This window comes from Peromyscus maniculatus, chromosome 1, assembly GCF_049852395.1.
Source record: "Peromyscus maniculatus bairdii isolate BWxNUB_F1_BW_parent chromosome 1, HU_Pman_BW_mat_3.1, whole genome shotgun sequence".
NCBI classification, from domain to species: Eukaryota; Metazoa; Chordata; class Mammalia; order Rodentia; family Cricetidae; genus Peromyscus; species Peromyscus maniculatus.
The window spans coordinates 8,435,709-8,460,827 of NC_134852.1; the positions used below are offsets into that span (position 1 = coordinate 8,435,709).

The following is a 25,119-nucleotide window of genomic DNA, read 5'->3' on the forward strand; positions in this document are numbered from 1 at the left end:
AAAAAGAATCAGAAATTTGAGCACTGAAAGACATGCTTTGAGGAAAACCTTCATAAATGTCAGAAATAGAAACAGAAGGACTCTTCTGTCTCTCCTAAGACTCCAGTCAGGATCAATTGAGAACTAAATATTTCAAGAAGGAACTGTTCTTTTGCCTTTGGATTAACAGATACAGAAATATGTGGTCAGGTTATCAGAACTCACCATCCTGTGCATTCTACTCTATCACAAATATCTATTGTTTTGAACACACAGACAGGAAGCTAAGTGGGCTGAGGCCATATTAACATCATGGCCACACAGGACACCACATTCTTGCCTCTCAGTGAGTCCTGAAATGAAAGTAAGTTAGTAAGTAAAACAGGGCTCCCACAAAAGCTAGACCTGCTATTAGCACCAAGACTATCTAACTGTAGTAGCATCCAAGGATATAGAGTGGTCTCCTTAGTGTTCTGCTGTAGTTGCTGAACCTGGGTCTTGAGCGGTGGGGTTTGGTTGTCTCTATTCAACCTATGACATACCGTCTGGGATTCATAGTGACCACTGGGATTCTGGAAAGAAAGTATTGAGAGCAAAAAACTTAAGAGTGGTTCTCAAGACTGTGCTTATTTTGGAAATAAATGCTGATGGATATACAGATCAATATGAGAGCTAGACCTAGATTAAAAAAAAAGGATACACACACAAAAATAGATGACCTATAGAAGAAAGATAACTGATAAATAAATAATGGAAAGATTTATAAATAAATACATAAATGAATGAATGGCAGGTTTGTTGATAGACTGAAGATAATAGATAAAACATGATCAATTAATAAATAACTATATAGGTAGGTAGACAGAGACCATAGATGGACAGTGTTTCAATCCATAAGCCATCTCCCTAATATCCAAGTAATTACTTTTAAAACTAGTCACTGTGGACACACTGAGCCATTTATGGTCAAGAAGAAATACCAGGAAGCTATTGCTGATGTTTCGGCATTTCTAAAGGTAAAGGATGGAAACTGTGTTTAGTTTCTTCATGACCACCATGGCACAGTGACCTTAAGTGTGCAACAGTGGCACATGTATCTTAGTGGCAGATCACAGCTGTCTAACTGGACTCAAGTTTTGCTCAAACACACGGGCATGTGGCCTGGTTCTGGAAATCTACCCAACTATCTGGAGCTAGTGAGGCCTTTGACCTTGGAAAAATCTACAACTGCCACTTTACTAAATAAGCTAATTCCTAATTGCATTCTGAATATCTTAATATTTTTCTTTATACCCACGGATAAATCTAGCTCCAACTCAAAAAAAACCTTTGATTAGTCTCAAAAAACATCATTATAAAAGTAGAAATAAATACAAATATAGAGAACATGTGATTGTATGTTGTACACCTCCAGCAGATCCATCTATAACAGATTTCATGCAACTAAGGCCGAGTGAACATCATGTAGGAAGGAGTGGATGGATTGTGAGAACCAGAGGAAAAGGAAGAAATGAAGTTTGCTGTGAGATTGCACTTCCTAGGAATGTGTTCAACACTAAAATTATATACACATAAGTAACATCATGCAGGTTAATCAGATTATGGTTTAGATTTAGGAATATGTGTGTGCTTGTGTGTGTGTGTGTGCAGATACATAGACGTAATTAAAGATAAAACTATATTTGAGAAAACAAAATAGCTATACAGGAAAGACTGAGAGCAGTAAAAACCAGAGAAATTATACAATTATAATTTATTTGGAATAAACTGTCAACAAAAATTTTAAATTTAAAAATGTAGAGTAATATATAAAAAGCATAACAATGTAATAAAATATAGAAGATAATGAATATTACATATACATAGTACATTCCCAGAGTGAGTGTAGTGAGTTATTCCTGTTTCAAAATCCCATTTCCTTGCAATGTCTTTCAGGTTCTTGTCCTCTGACAGATTCTTCTAGAAATACATCACTACAATATTGATGTTTCTCATCTAGGTTCACTGTTGTGTATTTAATATGTCCTATGGAATTGGAGAATAAGTGCTATGGGATGCCTTTCGGTATGCAATGAATATGTGGAGTCTCCCATTGGATAATAAATAAAGCTCTTGGCCACTGGCAAGAAAGCTTACAGTCGGGTCGGAAATCCATGTAGAGACACAAAGAGAAGAAGGGCAGAATCGGGGGAGGTGGGGAGAGACAACAGCCTGTTGCCCAACGAGCAACAAGATGCCAGCAGACCACGAATGCCATGGCCGTGTGGCAACATGTAGATTAATAGGAATGGGTTAATTTAAGATGAAAGAGTAAGCTAGCGAGAAGCCTGACCCATAGGCCATATAGTTTGTAAATAATATAAGCCTCTGTGTGTTTACTTGGGACCAAGAGGCTGCAGACATGGGTGGGAGAGATGTGTCCCAACTGTGAGCAGGACTAGAGAAACTTTCAGCTACATTTGTCACCCAACATGGTAGCAAGAATTTCTACCTAAACCCTGAGAAAGCTTTTTTAAAAAGATTCTAAAACAGAGCTAAAAGCAGCTTCCTAGTTGTATCTCTCAGGCAAGCCATGATACAGAGATGCTGCAGCTTGCAGGCTTGAGCTACAGAATGGTGGGTTCTCCATGTGTGGGCTTAACCTACAGCATGGCACATTCCTGCTGCAGTACAGAGGGGTGTTTCCAAGCCATGCAGTGTACTACATAGTGGTTTTAGCTTTTGCTAGTACAGAAAAAAGGTTCCTGGGCTACATGCTGCTGGATGGAGGCATAGACCCACTGCTTCCTAGAGTCAGCAGTGAGCATGGTTCCCCCAGAGCTGGCATTAAACATACCTGTCCCATGTTGAGAAACTGAGATGGGTGGAGCCAGCAGCCAGCTCCCACTTCAGTCCTAGCCACACTCCAGTTTAAACCAATGGTCAAAAATTATTACAGATTCACAATAAGACAGATGCAGATGGAATAAAACTCTAAACAGTTTACAGTATGTGTAGAAATGTATGTAGGCTTGGAAGAGCGAGGAAAAAGAATATAGACAGTTATATAATGAAATAGTTTTAAAAAATAAAATCTTTAAAGAAACAATCAGAATAATATGAAAGTTAAGCCACATAAAGTTGGAAATTACACAAAGAATCTGGATAAAACATTATTATATTGTTTTGGGGATTTTTAACTAGAGAGAGATATTTGATTGTAAAGGCTACTCAGTTAAACCCATATGTATATTTTAAAGATATCTTGACTTCAATATTCATATCTAAGAATACGTTGCTTTGGAAAAGAGGTTCTGATTTTGTCTCCACAGAAGATGAGAAACTATGAATTACTTCCAGGCTAAAATACTTTGATCAAACAAGACCCCTTGAAAGGTTGATACAGCCTCACAGACTACTATAGCCAAGATTTAACTATAATTTTTAAGTATTTCAGGATCCCCATAAGATTGCCAACTCCCCCAACCAGCAGCAAGAAGTATGAGAAGCTATGCCTAAATTCACAAAATACTGTTTATAAATGTTTATTTTTATTTAAAGGGGGTTGATTTTAATGCAGTCTCTTTCTAAAGAAAAAGAAGAGGATATAGATATGATAGGATGAAAGGGTAGATTTTTCAATCTACTTTTAAAGAATAAACACTTATTTGAAATGTTTTACATTGCTATGGATTTTGGTTTATTGATACAAATTTAAAGTTGACTTTGTTATACTATCAATATATTTTACTCTTGTTTAAGGTGTTATGTTTATGCAACTCATTTAAAATTGTAATCTATAATTAAAAATACAGAATAATTAGTCATTTATGATAACAAAACTTACAATCATGTTAGTTAAGTTTTCTAGATATATAGAGATATATTATCAATTAGGTAGATAATATTCAAAAACTTCAAAGACCTACAGAATATGGCATTTAATATGTTTTAAGAACTTAGACTTTTCTGGACAGTGAGAAACATCTGCTACTGGAAGCACCAATTACCTCAAAGAAAACCATGGGCACCAAAGAAACTAATTAGGTATGGAGTTTGCTTTCTTTGTGGCAAAAGTTATTCACTGGGCAAAAAATTCTCTTTCATTGACTGCTTGACAGGATGATATATAAACTGGACATGCAGGACACATAGGAAGGTGACCACTGAACTTTGCCAGTTAAGATTCCTGCTTTCAAACTTTCCCAGAATGGGCACAACAGTCATTAAAATTTCTTGTTTCACTGGAAGATATGCCAGAGACTCTATGACTATAGGATGAAAATAGATGCCCCAACATTACAGAGGAACTTTGGATGACTGTCCAGGCAGCTAGATGTCTCTGTCATTTCTAGATTTTGTAAGTTGCTGACAATGCACTTCCTGTTTTCTTAGGTAATATATCCTTCTGGGGTCTTTGATGGAGTTGAAGATTAGAAAGTTATAATTATAGTTTTCCTTAGTCATGTTAAAAGATAAATTACATATGAAACTTTAGACTCACAAAAATAGTATAGATGATAGAATATTTTCTTTAATTTTGCCAAATACAAATAGACTAGATATTGTAACTGTAATTCTTGCTTGGTAACTGTTTTGTTATATTTAATTTTACTATGTTAAAGTTAAAAACTTCCTTTTTGATTAGACAGAAAAGAAGAAGCTTCATGAGGTCTTTCTGTGTGCTGTGAATATGTGTAGCTCCCATTGGATAATAAATAAAGCTGTTTTGGTCTATGGCAAGAAAGCTTGCAGCCAGGTTGGAAATCCAAGCAGAGATACAGAGAGATGAAGGGTGGAGTGGGGGTAGATACCAGACTGCTGCCCAAGGAACAATAAGATGCCAGCAGACCAGTAATGTCACTGCCATGTGGCAACATGTAGATTAATCAAAACGGGTTCATTCAAGATGAGAGAGTTAACTAATCAGAAGCATGACCATAGCCCATACAGTTGGTAATAATATAAGTCTCTCTGTGTTTACTTGTAACCAAGAAGCTATAGGACACAGGTGGGAGAGATTTGTCCTGACCCCAGGGCCAGGCAGGACTGGAGAATCTTCCAGCTACAAATAAGTCCTACAGAGTCAGGAACCAACCTTGTAATATAATAATGCCTGAGAATGCAAAGCAACACGTCAAATTGTACATATTAAACATTCTAAGGTATTTCTATGTCAACCATTCAACATTGAAGTGAAAAAACACAGCACAAGAAACATGTATCTACGGATTTGGGCTAAATAATGGCAAGAAGGATCACTCAGAGATCATAAATATCTTCTGCACTTGCAGAGGACCCAATGTTGGTTTCTAATGTCTACACAAGAGGCTCACAACTATCTGTGACTACAGCTCTGGGTCATTCAAACAATGGCCACTTCTGGCCTTACAATGTATCAGCACTAACATGCACATACTCAAACAGACATGTTCATGTTCACACATAATTTAAAAATGAAAAAAAAAAATTTAAAGAAAGTGAATGCTAGTTCTTAAAACAAATTTCAGTTAACACAAAAATATACTTGTTTTTTTTTTTCATTGATTTTTAAAATTAAGTGGAATTTCAGAAATCCACAAAGATATCCCCACAAACGACTGCTGGCAATGGCCGAGAGACAGCCAGGACTGACCTACTCTGGTGATGGGATGGCCAAACACCCTAATAGTTGTGCCAGAAACCCCATCCAAGGACTGAGGAATCTGGATGCAGACATTCACAGCTAGGCCCCAGGTGGAGAGCCGGAAGTCTAATTAGCAAGAAAGAGGAGGGTTTATATGAACAAGAATTGTTGAAACCAAGGTTGGATAAAGCACAGGGACAAACAGCCAAACAAATGGAAACACGTGAACTATGAACCAAAGACTGAGGGGCCCCCAACTGGATCAGGCCCTCTGAATAGGTGAGACAGTTGATTGGCTTGATCTGTTTGGGAGTCATCTAGGCAGTAGTACCAGGTCCTGGGCTCATTGCATGAGTTAGCTGTTTGAAACCTGGAACTTATGCAGGGACGTTTGGCTCAATCTGGGAGGAGGGGACTGGACCTGCCTGGACTGAGTCTATCAAATCGATCTCAGTCCTTGGGGGAGGCCTTGCTCTGGAAGAGGTGGGAATGGGAGGGGTGCTGGGGGGAAGGGGACGGGGGCAGGAAGGGGGAGAACAAGGGAATCTGTGGCTGTTATGTAGAACTGAATAGTATTGTAAAATAAAATAAAATAATAAAAAAGTAAAAAAAAATAAATAAGTGGAATTTTATTATTCAAAAAAATTACAGAGTCAATTAAGAAATTGAATAGTCATAACCTGACAACAGGTTACTACCAGCATAATCATTTTGATTGACACATAAAGATTGATGTTATAACAAGAATAATTTTCATTGGATGTGTTGCACAGAACACCAGAGGAGGCATTGACTCTCAGAAGTAAAAAAACACCAGCAGACAAACCTGTAGTACAATAATCAAATTTGATTATTTGGAATAAAGGATGTTGGGTTTAACCCAGTTGTGGTCAAGGTAAATGCTGTGTGTGTGTGAAGAGTTGAAGTGTGAAAAATTTCCAAGAACCTATGGTCCTCCAAGGCCATGGTAAAAGGTTGAGCAATTATGAACCCTCATATGTGAACATACACCATTAATCCAAGCAACTGGGAGAGACTATCAGGTAAACTTTGGAATTCAAAGACAACCTGGCCTACAAAGTGCATTTCAGGATAGCCAGGGTTGCACAGAAACACTTTTGGAAAAATATCAATAAACATGGGGGTGAGGACGGATGTGCTCTGTTGGTAAGCTTTCCTTGCTGTGGTCAGGTAAATTCTTCAAGCCTCTCACAACATCCTGTACGTTTTATTCTGACTCTGCCTCTTGTCAGCTGAAGGAATACCATGTTGTCTGCTCTCCTAAACCTTGTGTGCACTGGTGAGTAATGCTGGGAATGAAGGGTGTGGAATAACAAGGTAGAGATATCATCCTAGAAGGCCGGATCTACCTACAGCAGAAACACTGACATCCATGTTTTATAATAGAACATGAGTTCATCTTAACTACGTAAACTCTGATTCTAATGTACAGAGGTCCAACAGAAATAAGGATGTCAGATGGCCAGGCTACTGAAAAAGAAAGATGAGTTAATCATGAGTTCTCCTTTCCAGGCCTCTTCCTAGTCCTCAGGACATTGACACAAGCAGGTGAGTCCATCTTTAAACATAGAGATACTATCCTTTCCAATAGATAGGTTTCATTCTAACAGGAGAGCAGGCATCACAGGGTGTTGGCTGGTGGCTTCTGTGAGTGACTTGTTGGTGAGCTTTCTGAATTATGAAATTAGGACTCTGAACCCTTTCCATCAGCTCTCTCCTAGATTGTCCCAGACACAGCCCTTGGCTGAGTCAGGCATCAACGTATATTGGATAAACTTTTAATTTCTGGTTTTTCAACACAGGGTTTCTCTGTGTTGCCCTGACTCTCCTAGGATTTACTTTGTAGACCAGGCTACCCATGAACTCAGATATTCACGTGCCTCTGCCTCTCAAGTGGTGCAGTTAAAAGTGTAGACCACAACAACTGGTGGATAATTAATTTTTGAAATAAAAAATATCTTCCTTTATTACAATCTCACCTGACCACCTTAAAATGTATTGAGATTTTGATGTTATAATTTATGACTTCTTACATATATGTGTCACCAGACAAATCATTTAGGTTTTTTTTTTTGTCTTTAGACATCTACACTACAGATAATATTTGTGTACTACCAGCAAACTATTGTAATATCTTATTTTGGATTGCTTTTAGCAAGCTACTTTTACTTTTTCTATATGAAGATATTTTTCATGTAACTCATAACTAGCCTTTTCTTTAAGCTTGAGGAATTCCACAGCCTTTCCTGAACTTATTGTGATGAACATCTGTCTGCTGCAGTTTCTCTGAGAAAAATCTTTATATACTTCATCTCTGAAGGAGATTGTTGTAAACATTTATAAACAGAGTTATTTATTTCCACTCATCTGGTCATCCTGGTCTCCTGTGTCTTCTAGGTATTTGCTCAGAAGCCTGACATTAGCTGTCCTGGAAGTCAACCATGTTCTTTCCCTCTTTCATCATTCTGATGTCAGGATCTCTTACGCTAATTATATGCTCAGTGATCTTGATGATTTGATTTGAATTTGTTTCATGTCATCTAACCATCATGTACCTGACCATTTTCAATTTTTCATGTCTTAAGAGGGTTGTACAATATTTTCTCTAAATAAGTTTTTTCTCCTTACTTTTCTAAGCTTTTTTTTCTGTCTTTTTGTAAATATTTTACAATTTTTGTGAATTTCATAAAATATTTAATATTATTCATCATGCTCCCTAAACTCAATGTTCCTTTCCCCTTTCTTGAATTTTAATAACATATAATTTGGTATTAGTATGGTTTCAAATTTTCTGTTCATTCATATCCTTAGCTTTGCAAATTGATATTTTGGGTCTTAAATTTGATTCTATTTATCACCCTTTCTGTTTTTAAGCCAATACAGTTTGGATTTTCTTACTATAGTTATGTAGTACAGCTTGAAATCAAGTATAGTGATACCTCTAGAAGTTCTTTTATTGTTCAATATTGTTTTCACTATCCTGGTTTATTATTTTTTCCATATGAAGTTGACTATTATGCTTTCAAGGTATGTAAAGAATTTTGTTGGAATTTTGAAGGGAATTACAAGGAATTTGTAGATTGTTTTTGGTACTGTGGCCATATTTAACATGTAAATCCTACTGATTTGTGAGTATGGGAGATTATTCCATACTCAATATCAAATGATATTTATTTGTTTCCTTATAAAAAGACTTGAAGTTATTGACATACAAGACTTTCACTTACTTGGTTGGAGTTATTCAAAAGATAAATTATATTATTTGTGGCTATTGTGAAGTTTATTGTGTCTCTGATTTCTTTCTCAGCCAGTTTATCATTTGTATATATGAGCACCACTGACTTTTTTTAAAAATAATCTTGTATTTTGACATTTAGCTGAAGGTATCTTTTGGGTATAGGTGTTTCCTGGTAGAATATTTTGGAATTGGTTTTGTATACTATAATTTCATCTGCCAATGAGGATACTTTGACTTCTTCCTTTCCAGTTTGTATACACTAGATCTCCTTCAGTTCTCTTATTCCTGCACTCAGAACTTGAAGTACTAAATTGCATAAATACAGAGAAAGTGGACAGCTTTGTGTTTTTCCTGATTTTAGTGCAATTGCTTTGGGTTTCTCACCTTATAATTTGATGTTGACTAAAGGCCTTCTGGATACTGCTTTTGTTATATTTAAGTATATTACTTGAATCCCTGATATCTCTTTAACATGAAGCTATGCTAGATTATTTTCAAAGGCTTTTTCATCATCTAATTAGAAAATTATGTGGGTTTCTTTTTCTTTCAGATGGTATACGGTGCATTATATTGACAGACTTTCATATGTTGAAACACCCGTACATCTCTGTGATGGAGCCTATTTTATCATGGTGGATGATCTTTTTGATGTGTCCTTGGATGCATTTTGCAAGTCTTTAATTGAATATTTTTGCATTGATATTCATGAGGGAGATTGGTCTGTAATTGTATTTTTATTGAATCTGTGTTTGGTTTGGGTATCAGAGTGACTGTGGCCTCATAAAACGTTTCTAGAAATAATTTGAAGAATATTGGCATTAGCTCTTCATAAGTCTGGAAGAATTCTTCCATAGAATCAACTGGATCTATAATTTCTTCTTTGGGAAACTTTCATTCACAGCTTCTGTTTCATTAGTGGTTATAGTGTTATTTAAATTGTTTGTCTAGTCTTAATTTAAATTTGGAAAGTGGTAGCTATTGAGAAAATTTTCCATTTCTTTTAGATTTTCCAATTTTGTGGATTACAGGTTTTGATTTTTCTCTTTTTTAAAGGAATTTTTTATTCACTTTACATATAAACCACTGATCCCCCTTCTCTTCCCTCCTCCCACCCCTCCACAATTCCCCTCTAATCTACCCCGATTTCCTCCTCCAACAAGGTATGGCTTCCCATGGGGAGTCATTAGAGCTTTCTACATACATATAGTAGAGGCAAGTCCAAGCCCCTCCCCCTGCATCAAGGCTGTACAAGGTGTCCCACCATAGGTAGTTGGCTATAAAAAGCCAGCTAAGACAGTTGTGTAGCTTGATCCATCCCTAGATTACAGGTCTTTAAAGTATGGCCTAGTGATGCTTTTGGTATCTTTGGTGTCTGTTGTTATGTCCTACTTTTCATTTCTGAATATGTTAATTTGGATATTCTCTCTCTGCCTTTTAGTTAGTTTGAATAAGGCATTGTCCACCCTGTTGATTGTCTCAAAGAACTAACTCTTTGTTTTATTGATTCTTTATATTGTTCTCTTTGTTTCTCTTTTATTGATTTCTGCCCTCAGTTTGATTATTTCCTCCTGCCTTGGGTGTGTTTGCTTCTTTTTGTTCTAAAGCTTTCAGGTGTGCTGTTAAGTTGCTAATATGAGATCATTTCAATTTATTTATGTAGGCATTTAGTGTTATGAACTTTTAGCACTGATCTCATTGTGTCCCATAAGTTTGGGTATGTTGTGCATTAATTTTCAATGAATTCTATAATGTTATTAATTTCTTTCTTATTTCTGTCTTAACCCAGTTTTCATTCAGTAGAGTGTTCTTAAGTTTTGATGATTTTAGGCCTTCTTTTGTTTCTGTTTCCTAGAATTCCAGCTTCAATCTGTAGTGGTCTGTTATGATATAGGGGTTATTTCAATTTTCTTGTATCTGGTGAGACTTGTTCTGTGACTGTGTATGTGGTCAATTTTAGAAAAAAATTTCATGAGGTACTGAGAAGAAGGTATAATCTTCTGCATTTGGGTGATATGTTTTGTAGATAGCTATTAGTTTCATTTGGGATGTCATGTCTGTTAGCTCCAATAATTTTCTGTTTATTTTTTTTTCTAGATGACCTATTGGTAAGAGTGGAGAATTGAAATCTCCAACTATTAATGTGTTTGGGCCCATATGTGATGTAAGCTTTAGTAATGTTTCTTTTGAAAATGTAGTCGCCCTTGTGTTTGGGTCATAGATGTAAAGAATTGAAACTTTATCTTTATCGATTTTTCCATTGGTTATTTTTGTGGTTGTAGTGGTAGTGTTTCTCTCTCTCTCTCTTTCTCTGAGTGTGTGCATGGATGGGCATCTATATGAGCATGCATGTTCTTCCATTATTTGCTTTTGCTAGTGTGAGATTATTTATTTCCTGTTTTTACAAGGGTATAGTTGATCTCATTGGGTTGGAGCTGTCTTTCTAGTGTCTGCTGAAAGACTGGATCTGTAGACAGATATTGTTTGAATTTGACTTTATCACAGAGTATCTTGTTTTTCCACTTATGGTAAAAAAAAATCCAGTTTTGCTAGATGGTAGGGCAAGAAGGGGAGGCAGCATGTTGAGTCTGTGAGAACTGAACCTATTGAGTTGGAGAGTTACACATGCTGGAGGGCAGCCTATCTTTCTTCTTGTTGTTATGTCCTTAACCTGATCTTCTGACTGTTCTGGCCTGTCCATGAGCAGGAGATATCTGCCCAGGTTTTGTTGGTGGTTTCTTATACTTCTGTAACTTAATTAAAAACTCTGGCAATTATTAATCATGGGGTTTATAGGTCTCCCTTTTTTTATGTTTACTTCTTGGGCCTCACCATTGTTCTCTGTAATGTTTTACTTCTCTAATTTTTATGCTTATGCTCTTATATGTGGATAGCAGTACACTAGTAATAAGGAACTCCTCTGCCATGTAGAGGAGTTCACTGTTGGTAAACAGACCTTTGCTATTTAGTATAACTGGGGATTGTAGTCAGGTCATCTGGTTGCAACCATGGATGACCTTGGTGTCAGCTTCTACAGTTTGGTATCGTTCCTGTGTTGGAGATCAGCTGCTGTTGCTGGATGTACTTCCTGGCTGTTTAGGGCATGAAAACACTCTGCAATCAGGGACAGTCTCTGGCTAGGGTCTATGATGGCTGCTGTGTGGCCAGTGTTGCAAGATGTCCACCATGGCTAACTGATAGAATAGCTTAGAGTCTACATGGTCTTCACTACAGAGACCAGCTATTGTCACATTCCTCAGGAATATCCACCAAATAGTTATAGATAAATGACTAAGATTCATGGGCTGGCCATCATGTGTCCAAATCCATTCTAAATACAAGTAAACAAGTTATTGAGCTATGCTGTACTCCAAATGTTTCACGTGGAAGGAGCCTTGCAACAATGAGGAAACTATATGCCAGCCTGCAACTTGTCACTCTTAATGTAGAAACATGAGACTGTTTAACCTCTGTGAATGAAAATATGTATGAAAGTTCATAAGGGACAAAGTAATTCAAAAAATTTCCCCCTAAGTATATATGTATATGTGTGTATACATATACATATACACATACATACATACACACACACACACACACACACACACACACACACACACACACACACACACATATATATATATATATATATATATATATATATATATATATAGTAACTGTGCTGCCTCTCTGGGGCAAAGGTGTCCTGACTATTTGAGGAGTCAGTCGACACCTTGAGCTACTAAGACATCTCTGACAACTGGAAACCTTGAGCTGCTGGACAGCTCAGCCCCGGACGTATCCCGGATACCTCAAGATGCTAGGACAGCTCCAACGGCTGGAGCTGCAATAGGACAGCTCAGCACTAGACGAGGTGGTATTCTGAATGCTCAGGAGAGTCAGGCCTGGAACTGCTTCAGCCAGGAAGGGCATCCTGACTGTTTGGGAAAGTCAGGCCTGGAGCTGCCAGAACAGCTCTGCAGGGAAGGGTATCCTGACTGTTTGAGAGAGTCAGGCTATACCTGGTGTGGTGAGGGATGGTCTCCCCGCAAGATATAGCAAGATATAGCTCTCCTGGAGAGCTGCTAAAGGTGAGCTTTGCTCAGCCCCCACTTAAGGGGGCTTTGTAACAGAGCTCAGCTTCTTCTCTGCTTCTTTTGCTTCACTCTGCAAATGGGGAAACCCCTGAAGAAATGTATCAATCTCTTCTGGCTCTAGCAAAATGTGTTATTTTTCATCCCCCCTTGCTGAGTCCCCTAAGAGATGTATCAGCAAGGTTCTGTTCAGTTCCCCTTGCTCAGCCCCCTGAGGGACATTTCAGCAAGTTTCTTCTGTTCAGCTCCCCCTTGCTCAGTCCCCAGAGGGACATCTCAGCAAAGTTTATTCTACTCAATCCACTATGGGATGACTTACCAATCTTCTTCTCTGTGCCATTGAATGAAGATCTTCACACCCAAAACTCTTTTGAGGAAGACATTTATTTGGGAAGGAGGAGTCCAGGAGAGTGGCAGACTCTACCATAGTGGAGTGGATACTCTACACCTGACCAAGCAGGGTGATTTATATAGGATCTCTTGGGGGTGGAGTCAACCAGGGATTGGTTAGTTTTTTCTGCTCACAGATTGGTTAGTCTTGTGGGTTAGAGGCGAAGATGGCCCTGATTTCAGGGCAAACTGTGTTTCTTTCTCTGGTCTTTCTTTGCATTTTGACTCTAATTCTAAGGCCAGGGCATATTTCTTTCACTGGCTCTGATTCTAGGGACTAAGAGTGTTTGGTACTGGTTTCAGAGTCAGGGCATGTTTCCTTGGTTCTGGGATTGGGGATAAAGTGTTCCTTTCTATGACTCAAGTCCTGGATCCAGGCTGTGTTTCTTTCCCTGGTTCTAAACTTCAGGGCCAGGGTGCTTACTTTCCTGCTCTGTGATTGGTTGTTTCACTGGTCAGTTGGCCTGGGGCAGAGATGACTGATCTGAGCCAAATTGTGTTTCTTTCACTGGCCTTTCTTAGCTTCTTTACTCTAATTCTAAGGCCAGGGCATATTTCTTTCACTGGCTCTGATTCTAGGGACCAAGAGTGTTTGGTACTGGTTTCAGAGTCAGGGTTTGTTTCTTAGGTTCTGGGTTTGGGAATAAAGTGTTTCTTTTCTCTGGCTCAGGTACCAAATCCAGGCTGTGTTTCTTTTTCTGGTTCTGGGTTCCAGGGTCAGGGTGGGTTTCTTCACCCAGCCCCTTTTCCCTACAGAAATTCTCAATTCTTTGGTCCTATAGGCTATCTCTCCATCACCCACAAGTTTTCGAATGTTCATGATGTACTTCTCATCTGAATATTGGTAGATTTCTAGAGTTGGTGAATCAAGAGCATTTCTTTTCTGCTTCTTCGGTGGCATCAATTTTGATCTATCATCTCATTCTCGTTAACCTTTTCCTCTACACTTCTGGTGTAATTTCTTTTTAGATTACAATATTTTCACAATGAAATCCACTTCATTATTCAAAACTCAAAATTCTCAGCTAGCATATTTTAACATGAAAGATGCGTGTGTGTGTGTGTGTGTGTGTGTGTGTGTGTGTGTGTGTGCGCGCGTGTTGCAGTTGAGGAATACTTACATTCTTTGACTGGGGCTTTCTATTGCTATGAAGAGACACCATGACCATGGGAATTCTAATAGAGAAAATTGTTAGATTGAGGCTGACTTATAGTTCAGAGGTTTAGTTCAGTATCATCATGGTAGGAAACCTGGCAGTGTGCAGGCAGACATGATGCTGGAAAAGGAGTAGTAGTTCTTCATTTTGATCCACTGGCTGTAGAAGGGGACTGTATTCACACTGTTAATAGCCTGAGCATAGGAAACCTCACAGCATACCTCCACAATAACATACTTTCTCCAACAAGGCCACATCTATTTCAAAGAGGTCATACCTCATATTAGTGTCATTCCCTATGTGCCATGCATTCAAACAAATGTGTCTATTGGGACCATAACTGTTCAAACAGCCACAATCTTTCACACCCTTCACTTCAAAATCACCCTATTGTGTTTGAGACTTTCCTTGGGGAAATACAAGACATACAAATATGCTTAACTCATAAATGAAACCCATGACAGACCAAACAATGATTGCACCAAAGCACAACTCTGTGAATATATGTTAAAGAGGTTACTAATAATAGGATGGATTAGGTGTTACTTACAGAAGCAAGGGATTACTCAAAAGCATTACTATAAGCACACCTCAATATGGGTGATTATCATGAAAGCCAAAACTATGGAGTACTGTATACAACTTGTATGCAACTAAACAGGTATTAGATATTAACACTTAGAGCTGAACTAGCTCAGTATCCTACTGTTTGTATAGAGCTAGAAAGGGCCACTGTTTAATCTTGGATATTTCCGCTTTCCAGGACATAGGAAGTTTGTTTACTTTCTGAGTCTCCTGAGCCTCTCAACTCCTCACATTGAGGCAGGAATGTTTCAATTCAGAGAAAAATGTTATACAAAGGACCCAAATAAATGAAAATTGGAAGCTCAGCTATCAGGGATTAAGGAACATCATTAATTTTTTTTCTCTGTGCATCCCTCTGCAGGAAGTGATGTCAAGCCTTCACTCTCTGCCTGGCCAAGTCATGTTGTGCCTCAGGGACATTATGTGAAACTTCGATGTGATTATCATAGTGCCTCTTACATATTCAAGTTGTACAAAGAACAAGGGGATTCTATCCCTCAAGTCTATGAAAGACTATTCCAGAAGAAACATGTCTTGGGTCCTGTGACACCAGCTTATGCAGGAACATACAGATGCTATGGTTTAAAGTATCAGTCTCTCTATTTACTCACATTCCACAGTGACCCTCTGACCATCATAATTTCAGGTCAGAGATGATGTTTGAAGTGTTTTTTTCCAGTCCCCCAAATCTCCCACCCTAGGAATTTTCAGAAAGAGTGTTATTCAGAGGCTTGGATTTATAAAAGAATATTCAATTCAGAAAAATAGATAATGTTCTGGGCATAATATAATACACTAGGACATGTACTTTCTAGTTCCCAATGCTTCCTGTGTGTTAAATGATTCAAGGATAAAATGGGCTATAAAATGAAAATCAGATTGTAACAAGTTGATATCAGGATGGGAGAACATCCTGAATTATCCTGGGTCCTTCTAAATACAAGGGTTATTATAACAAAATAAGGAAAAACTTAGTTGTGAACAAAAAAATGCATTATAAGGGAGATACCCTAGAGTTAACTCTGACACTGGAGGAAGGGTCCAAGTGCCAAGGAATGCATGAGTCTCTAGTAGCTGGAAGGCAACAAGAAATGAACACTTGCCAAGGATTATAGTAGTTACTATCCCGGAGGACACCTGACTTATGCCGCTTTGAGTTTTTCAGAATTCTAATCTCTGTAACACTTATATTCTTTTCAAGAATCACATCAGTGGTAAATTGTTAGGTTAGCATGTGGAAAATAATACATGGGCCCCATGTCAATGGCAAATTAAGAAGCATTGAAAGAATGCTCTGAGAGCAGTGAAGCCCGGGTGCTAATTCATCAACATGTTGGGAGGAAAAAATGTTCATTATTCTGGATCAGGAATGCCCTGAAGCAGTTTGAACCATGCAGAGGGCTGAATGTTTCCCTGATAATCATGTTCAATACCAATTCCTTTATCCTTCCAACGATTATACTTAATCAAAAGTAGCATTAAAAGGACACATAAAGCTGCATGGTGTGAAGCTTGCGATGTTTCCTGCACTCCCCAATCTTAGTCAAGGACAATAGGGTCTATCTATGAAAGAAGGGTTGAAAAGACACATTTTCATATCTAGTCAGTGGAGAAATATTGTGTTGCTCTTAGAGTCAGATAAGTAGGAAATGGTCACAGAAAGATGGAGGATTCTGTGTCTAGAGTTGAAATAGACAAAAACAAGTGCACTGTAGCACTAATAGGTAGAACAGACTAATTGAGGGAGAACCATAGGTCTTCAATGACACAGAGATTTTTATCACATTCATACAATTTCTTTATTCTTAGGCATCTACAGGAAGCCTTTCCTTTTGGCCTTACAACCTCCCCTGGTGGATTTAGGAGAGAAGGTGACACTGGAGTGTCGATCAGAGATTATGTTTGACACCTTCATTTTGACTTCACTCAGAAAAGGAATAATCAAGGACTCCTTCCAGATTTCTGCAGAATCTCATCTTGGGGGCTCCCATGCCAACTTTGAAATAGGTCCTGTGACACCTGACCATGCTGGGAATTACACATGTTATGGTTCTTACAATCACACACCATATGAGTGGTCCAAATCCAGTGATCCTATTGATATAAAGATCACAGGTAAGAGGGTGTTATCTGCTCATCATCCTCTCCATGAGACAGAACAGATATTGTATAGACTGGAAGTCCTGGGAGGTCCAGAGGAAGATGATTGTGGGGAACCTAGAGAAAGGCAGCCTTGGTGAGTATATTACTGACATAGACAATGAAGACAGAGACACAAGAACAGATCATTGGTTATAACATAAACCACAGATACAGGACCATCAAAGGAGTCACAGATAGAGATAAAGAGAAAGGTGAGACAAGGTGAACTTGATATGAATTACGCAAAATGACATCCATCTACTAATGCTCAAAGGCCTAGATAGTTTAGAATTTTGTTTGCCCTCCACCTCTACAAGTCTCCCAGAAGTGCCAGATATATCATGTTTGACCTAAGTTCAAGTGCTGAGTAGGGCTGATTCTTCATGAGTCCTAAGACCTTCGTACAGATGACATCCATAGAATATCTGTCAAGATTGACATTCTTCCTGTCTTGTGGTTGACTAATTATTTGTCCTTGAATAGCATTGCCTTAGGTATTCGAGTAAAACACCACTCTTCTCTACTTCCTCAAACTGTTTGCCATCCATGTTCAAATCATTCAGACATTCTAGAATGGCTGAAAAATTCTACAGGAGTTCCCCCAGTGATATGCTGATTCAAATAAAGCAGAAACATGGAAATATATTCACACAATGGGTCAGTGGAGGAAAACTGAGAGGAAAACTCAGAGATGGAAAGTACTAGGAAAATAGTAAGCAAGCATGAGTGGTAAGAGAAAACCTGCAAAAATATTTAAGCTTGCATAGAAACTTTGAACGCAGAGATGGAAAAATAATAGCAGATGTTAAATATTTCAAAACAGAGCTATGGAAGAAGATGATAGATCTCACTTAAGCAGTACACACACAGTATAGAAACAAGAGAGAGAAGATGATCACAGCTTCTGATCAAGGGATGCAAACAGATTCATTGAGTATTCTGTGCTTTATAAAGAGAGATTAATTAACACAGATATCTAAATAGAGATCAGATTCAAAATAACTTAGAATGCTGTCAGACTCTAGGTATTTAATATACATAGGATGGGGGAGTTAGAGGTCATTGAATTGGAAACTGGCCATGAGAAGGGAAGGAGATTAAGAGAGGTATGGGGAAAGGAGTAGAATACACATGCTATGGAAGAGGAAATGAGGGGGACGGGAAGGACCAGCAAAGTTGGTACAGGAGAGGGGAATGGGAAAAAATGAATAAAATAATAATTAACTCGAATTAAACACATTGATTTAAAAAACACTTAAGATAAATGAAAGTATAATGAAGACCAATTAGGAAAATGAATGAAATCAGAAGTGAGAGACAATAGAAAATAGTACCATTAATATGATCAATAATAAACATAGAGATTTGTGTAAGAACAGTAGAACACAAAGAGGGCATGAAATAGTAGAACTGTTTTTTGATTTCAGAAATTAAAAAAAAATAATTTTTAAAAACTATGAAAATACATTATATATGAATGAATATTTCAAAATGAAGTCAATTGATAGCTAATATTAATATATGTAAATAAAAGTATACTTTACAAAGACAAAGGGAATGAACCAATGTGGCTAGACACAGAACGTGTCCAAAATCAAAAGCTGGGTTACAATGTTTGTGTACTGGTGTGAGATCAGAGACTCGGGATGATAATGAAAAGAAAAGAAGGAGAGAGAAAGAAAGATGGGCAGGGATAAATAAAGAGAGAGAGAGATAGTGAAAGAGAGAGATCACAGATATGGAAGGAGGAGACAGAAATGAGGAAGGAACGAACACTGGGAAGGAGCTGACCCTCTAACTGTCTCTGCCTCTTTTCTTCCAGGTTTGTACAAGAAACCTTCTCTGTCAGCCATGGTGGCCCCTGTGGTGATGTCAGGAGAGAACGTGACATTGTCCTGCATCTCTGACCATCAGTTTGACATGTTCCATCTGTCCAGGGAAGGGGTGCCTCAGGGGCAAGGGCTGCCTGCAGTGCAGAGCCACAATGGGACATTCAAAGCCAACTTTTTTCTTGGTCCTCTTACTCAGAAAGCGACCTATAGATGTTATGGCTCTTTCAGTAACTCTTCCCATGACTGGTCATCCCCAAGTGACCTCTTTTACGTTTCTGTCACAGGTGAGAAAGCCTCATAGATAGAAATAGAGATAGAGATAGAGATAGAGATAGAGATAGAGATAGAGATAGAGATAGAGATAGAGATAGAGATAGAGATAGAGATAGAGATAGAGATATGATGTCTTGTGGCTAATAAAATCCTGCATCCATGTCTTAGAACCATCTTACTAAAAATAGAGAGAAAATCTCATAGGGAGCTAGAACGAAGAACCATGAGTATTTTTGTGTGTGTGTGTATATATATATATATATATGTATATGTATATGTATATATATGTGTGTATGTGTATATATACATGTGTATATTCAAGATATAATATACATATGTATGTGTGTATTAAAATACTATACTCAGCAAGATATATATATATATATGAAAATATATAACACATACAAAAGTAATAATCAAAGAATATGGGAAGCTTGGAGGAAAGATACCTGGAAAGTGCTGCAGAGATGAAAGGGAGAGGGAAGGGATATAATTATATATCAATTAAAACTTTTTTAAAAAACAACAGATAAAGTTTGAGTAAGGGTAGCAGATTATATAATAAGAGACAGAGAACACCTGAAACAATGCTGACCTTACTTGCCAGACAGACTGGGACATCATATGTACACACAGATACAGAAAGGGGTCAGGAAAGACTCATAATAAATGAGATTGGGATCAATTGGGCAGAGAAGAGATGGAGCATCCCTCCTGATATCCCTATCACATAGATCTCTCCACAGTATTCCTATTGTCTCATCACAACTTGAAATCCAAGGACAGAGTGCCATCCTCTAAGCAAACCATATAAAGGCCTCCTATAACACTGACACTCAGAACTAAGGGTAAAGTGGGTGCTGGTCACTGACAAACCTGAAAAAACTTTCCATAAGAGGAAGACAGACAGCAACATTGACCGCCTCTCTCTCCCTCTCCTGTTCCCATTGCATAGTAAACACTTCCAGAAATGACACTTCATGCACAGAACCAGACTCCAAAACTAGTGAGTAAATTATTCCTCTTCTTCATTTAGAACTGTAGGTAAACAAATCTCTTGAGGTCATGTGCTGTGTCAGCTGCCTCACAGCTCTTAAGTATTTGTCTAGTCATCTCTCTTCTCTGATTCTCAAACTCTGCAAAATCAGAAGTTATTCATGGGCAGCATGGGATCCATGGGGACGTTTGATCCCTAATTTCTGCACCTGAGTCCCCTGTAAGTGAACAGAAGGGGAAATTTGACTCCCTTCCAAAGATTGTACTTTCAGGGATCATTTCTATAGATGCTTATTTCTTATTATTTAATTTGTATTTGTTTTTTGAGAATTTCAAACAATGTGCTGATATTGGTAAAATTACTAAGGCCACTTCATGTAGTTAAAAGGGAGGTTTATTTTGTGGGGTAACTTACAAGTGAAGGGATAAGTTAAAGGGGTCTGGGAAAGGTGTGACGCAGTCCAGTTGTGTTCTCTGGAGAACTCTGCTTGGTCTACCTCCAGCGTTCAAGGTTCAGGAACCAAGAGAGCAGGCCCATCCACTTCTTGGGTCTTCAGAGTCCTCTCTTGGCCCCGCCTGGTAGGCATGACAGTTACCGAAGCCTCAATGGGGGTTGGAACTTCCAGATCAAAGCTGGAATGGCTACCCACTACATATACACCACCTTACTCAAGTCCTCCTAGACCTACCCACCCAATGCTGTTATCTTTTTTATCCATGAAGTTCAATTTCTGATGTCTATATATTCATGAATGTGTGGTCTCTCACTGGAGCATGGTCAACATATTCATCACAACTCTCCTGAAACTGATTCTCCCAACAGCTTTCATTTGCCTATAGCACCTTGACTAAGGGTGGGACTTCATGTCCTCAGCCTCAATGCATGCTGGGATTTGGTCTAGCTTGCACGTGTACTGATCATTTGCATGCTGTCACATCTGCATTTGAGTTCATATATACAACTGACATCTTGGTTCCAGGAGACGCTATTTCTTTTCTGTTATCATAAACCTCAATCAGTCATTTTAATGCATCATTTTCACAATTAACACTGAGCCTTGTAGAAGTAGATATCATGTAAATGTCATATTTAGAGCCAAGCATCCACAGTCCTTTATTCTCTGCACTTTGGCTAGTTGTGAGTACCTGTATTGATCACCATTTATTGCAAATATATGCTTCCCTGCTGAAGGTTGAGAGATGCATTAATATAGGGATTATTATAAGGAAATTTCCAAAGGAAAGTCATCAGGAGCCAATTTATACTGTGTGCTTTAGCAGAATGAGAATAGTAGCTTCTTCACCAAGAACATTGTCCTAAAGATTAATAGTCCATTAACTATCCATCTATCAATAAATGATAGGTAATCTATTACAGGGATCCTAAGATTGTCATCTTATTTATTGCATTCATATGTTCCATCAGATAATCATGGGCTCCTGCATATTCTGGTTAGACTCTCATTCTACACGATGGTTAGCTTCCTCATTTTCCTCATCCATTCTCAGTGCTGTGCAAAAAGGAATGCATATCAAGAAGAAGGAAGTGAGTATCATCTGAGTAGCATGAGAAACTGAACCTGGAGGAATACAGGTGTGTGGTATTCATTTACTTGGCCTAGGACAGGGACACTGATGTGGGTCTTTGCAGAGAGAACTGCTGAGCCCTTGTTATTTCCCTCAGCTCTCAGACCAGTGACTAATTCTTCACATATCCAAAGCAGACTAATATCTAGAAGAAGGTTTTTTTTTAAGGGAGAGAACTAAAGAGAGAACTAGGAGCATACAGCATTAATGAGATGGGGTTGAAACATAGAGATGCAGGACATATGACTTGGCTGTGTGGGAGAAGAGAAACCTTGGGTTTGACCATATCTCTCATTAATCCTTGATATTTGAAAGAAGCATGCACAAGTTCTTTCTTAGGTGTTAATAACTACTTCTCTCCTCTAAAAATGCAGCACCAATGAACAAGGGTTTGAAGTGAAAAGAATATGGAAGAGATAGGTCGTCATGAACTCACCATTTTTCAGAGTGTGGGTCCTACATCCCCTCATCCTCCACAAGAATATGTGCATACAAAAGCACTAACATTTACCTCTTTCTAGGACCCTGAAGGAAAACAAATGCAGAATGTGACATACACAGAATTTGATCAGTGGATCTTCAAACAGCAATTTATCAGGACCAGTTCACAGCAGCCCAAGGAATCCTTCCACATGTATCAGTGTGTGCCTGGGAGCAATGGAATGATAAGCTGAGATCAAAGATTTTTAGTATCCTATGAGTTCTCAAAGAAAGATATCAGGAATTCATCTGTAAAGACCAAAGCCCTTTTGGAAGCAAAAATGAATAGATGCAGTGAAACCATTGCTGTAATCATAGGATAGAAGTCTCTAACTTTGGGGCCATCTGTCATTATTCTTATATGGATCTGAATGTGGATTTCCTATACTTAAAATGGTATGGTTCTCACTTTTCCTTTGGAGAGAAATCAAACTATAAAGTGAAATAAGACTTAAAATGTTAAAGCCTGCTAAGGGTTCATTTTTTTAAATACCGAGTCTTGTACAACTTTAACAAAATTTCTTTGCATGTTTCTGTAAATTAAAGCTTGCTGTGTACCAGATGACCTTCTGTTTGCCTGAACAGAAGCCTGAACTTTGGCTTTTAGATCCCCTGATTGAGGTGTCTTGGGGCTGCCTTTGGGAACTCCAAGTCTCAGGTATATATCTGGTGTCAGTATGTGAATAAAAACCTTTGCTTTCTTAAAATTTATTAATGATCAGAGAGATGAATCTCGGAATGAGGCCACACCCATAACACCATGATCTTGTAAGTAATTATAATAACCTTCTTATTTCAATAATATAGACCTGTCTGGATCATTTATTGGATCTGTCATGGATGTCCCATCTGCTAGAATCAAGAGATTCTCATGTTTTACTAAAAAGATTCACACAACCTTTATACATACTACCAATTTTAAATATGATTTTTATTGCTGTGATAATCACCATGACCAAAAGCTAATTGAGGTAAAGAATTTCTTTGGCTTACATATATTAAATATCCCAGGTCACAATGCATTGAGTGAAACCAAGGCAGGTACAGGGATGAAAGAACTGAAGCAAACGCAATGATGAGTCACCACATACTTGAACGTTCTTCATAACTTGGTCACCCTGCATTACTCTGAATTTTATGATGACCTGTCAAGAAGTGAAACTACCCACAGAGGTCTAGGCCTTCCCACATCAACCTTGAAACAAGAAAATTCCCAACAGATTGCCTCCAGGCAATTTGTGTGGATGCATCTTCTCAATTGATAGTCCCACTTCCCTAATGACTATATCTTCTTTCAAATTAGCAAAAATAAATAAATAAATAGGACACAACCCCATATGGTCTCTTTTGCATTTTATTGGTTTTAATATATGATAAAATATATTTGTTAAATCAAAAAGAAAAGCTGAGCTATTCAAGAGATTGTCTTCCTGTCCTATATTATACTGATTTGAGGATCATTCAACTAATATGTCTCCTAGAACCAGACATCAAAGCCTTAGTAAGAGCTTAATTTCTAACAGGCCATTGTATACAGAGGTGTTGATGAATGATCCCAACTTATGCATGGCTGCTCTACAATAATCTTTTTATATGCTGTAAAGATGAGTTGCTCTCATTGGTTTAATAAAGAGCCAACAGTTCAATAGCTAGGCAGGAAGAGGTTAGGCAGGAGATCCAGAATGAGAGAACACTGGGAAGAAGGCCAGGGTCACCAGCCAGACAGAGAGAAAGCAGGATAGAAAGTAGAGAATTGGGGAAACAAAGCCACTTAAAAGAATGTGGATTTAAAAATATGGGTAAATTTTAGCTATAAGAACTAGTTAAAACAAACTTAAGCTATCTGCTGAGGTTTCATAATTATCAAGTCTCCATTTGATTATTAGGGAGTTGGCTGGTGGGACAGAAACTTCTTCCTGCACATGGCAGAGCATAAGCATGATAGAGCAAAAACAGTACAACCCAGTCTTATCTAAGTGTTGAGAATATAAGCTAGATTCCCAGGTGTGATGTTTCTAGGTGTATGCTCCAGGGTAATTTTCTGAGACTCAGGTTTTGCATTTATCATTTTGGGACCATAACATTTAACTGTGGTTATCGATGTGGGGAAAATATTCACAGTACTTGGTTTTTTGTTATAGTAAAGCCCTTTATTAAAGGACTTTGAGCAAAATGTTGAAATTTATTCAGGTCTTAAAATTAAGAGTGAATCTACATTAAAAACTAGTGGCTCGTATCTGGACATTGTTTTCCATAATTAGAAGTTTTCAATAACCCAAATCAAATAAGGAATCCGTTATCAATCCATCCATTTATTTACTAGTAATAAGCACATGTCACAGTAGGTGATCTTTTCTAAAACTGTTTTAAATTTAAGAAATTTAACAGAAGACACTTAAGTTTATGACTCAGACATTAGTTTGTTCAATGCAGATAGAAAGAAGTATGATGTGCTCCATACAATCCTATGATGACCAAAGGGATAAGAAGCCCTGTCATTTTATTTTATTTTATTGCTATAACTTTTGTAATTTATTTTTTCCTATCAACAACAGTTTCCCCTTCTTCTCTCCTCCTAGTCCCCTGTGACTTCCCATCTAGCCCTGACTTCCACTCCTCCTCCATATCCATTCAGAAATGGGCTAGCCTCCCACTACTTTGAACAAAACATGGCACATCAAGTAGAGACAGATCCAAGCTACTCCCCTTTCATCAAATCTCAGCAAGGTTAATCCAGCATGGG

At 38.0% G+C, this 25,119-nt stretch overlaps 1 protein-coding gene across 1 annotated transcript in view; it reads left to right on the top strand.

The window, feature by feature from the left end:
• Positions 1 to 11,848: 11,848 nt before the first annotated feature.
• LOC121826098 (killer cell immunoglobulin-like receptor 3DL1) overlaps positions 11,849 to 25,119 on the top strand; it is a 38,965-nt gene continuing 25,694 nt past the window's right edge. The window contains exons 1-3 of the mRNA XM_076561853.1: positions 11,849 to 11,921; positions 16,876 to 17,181; positions 19,031 to 19,324. Of these exons, the coding sequence (XP_076417968.1) occupies positions 11,849 to 11,921; positions 16,876 to 17,181; positions 19,031 to 19,324 (673 nt within the window). The remainder of the gene's footprint in view (positions 11,922 to 16,875; positions 17,182 to 19,030; positions 19,325 to 25,119) is intronic.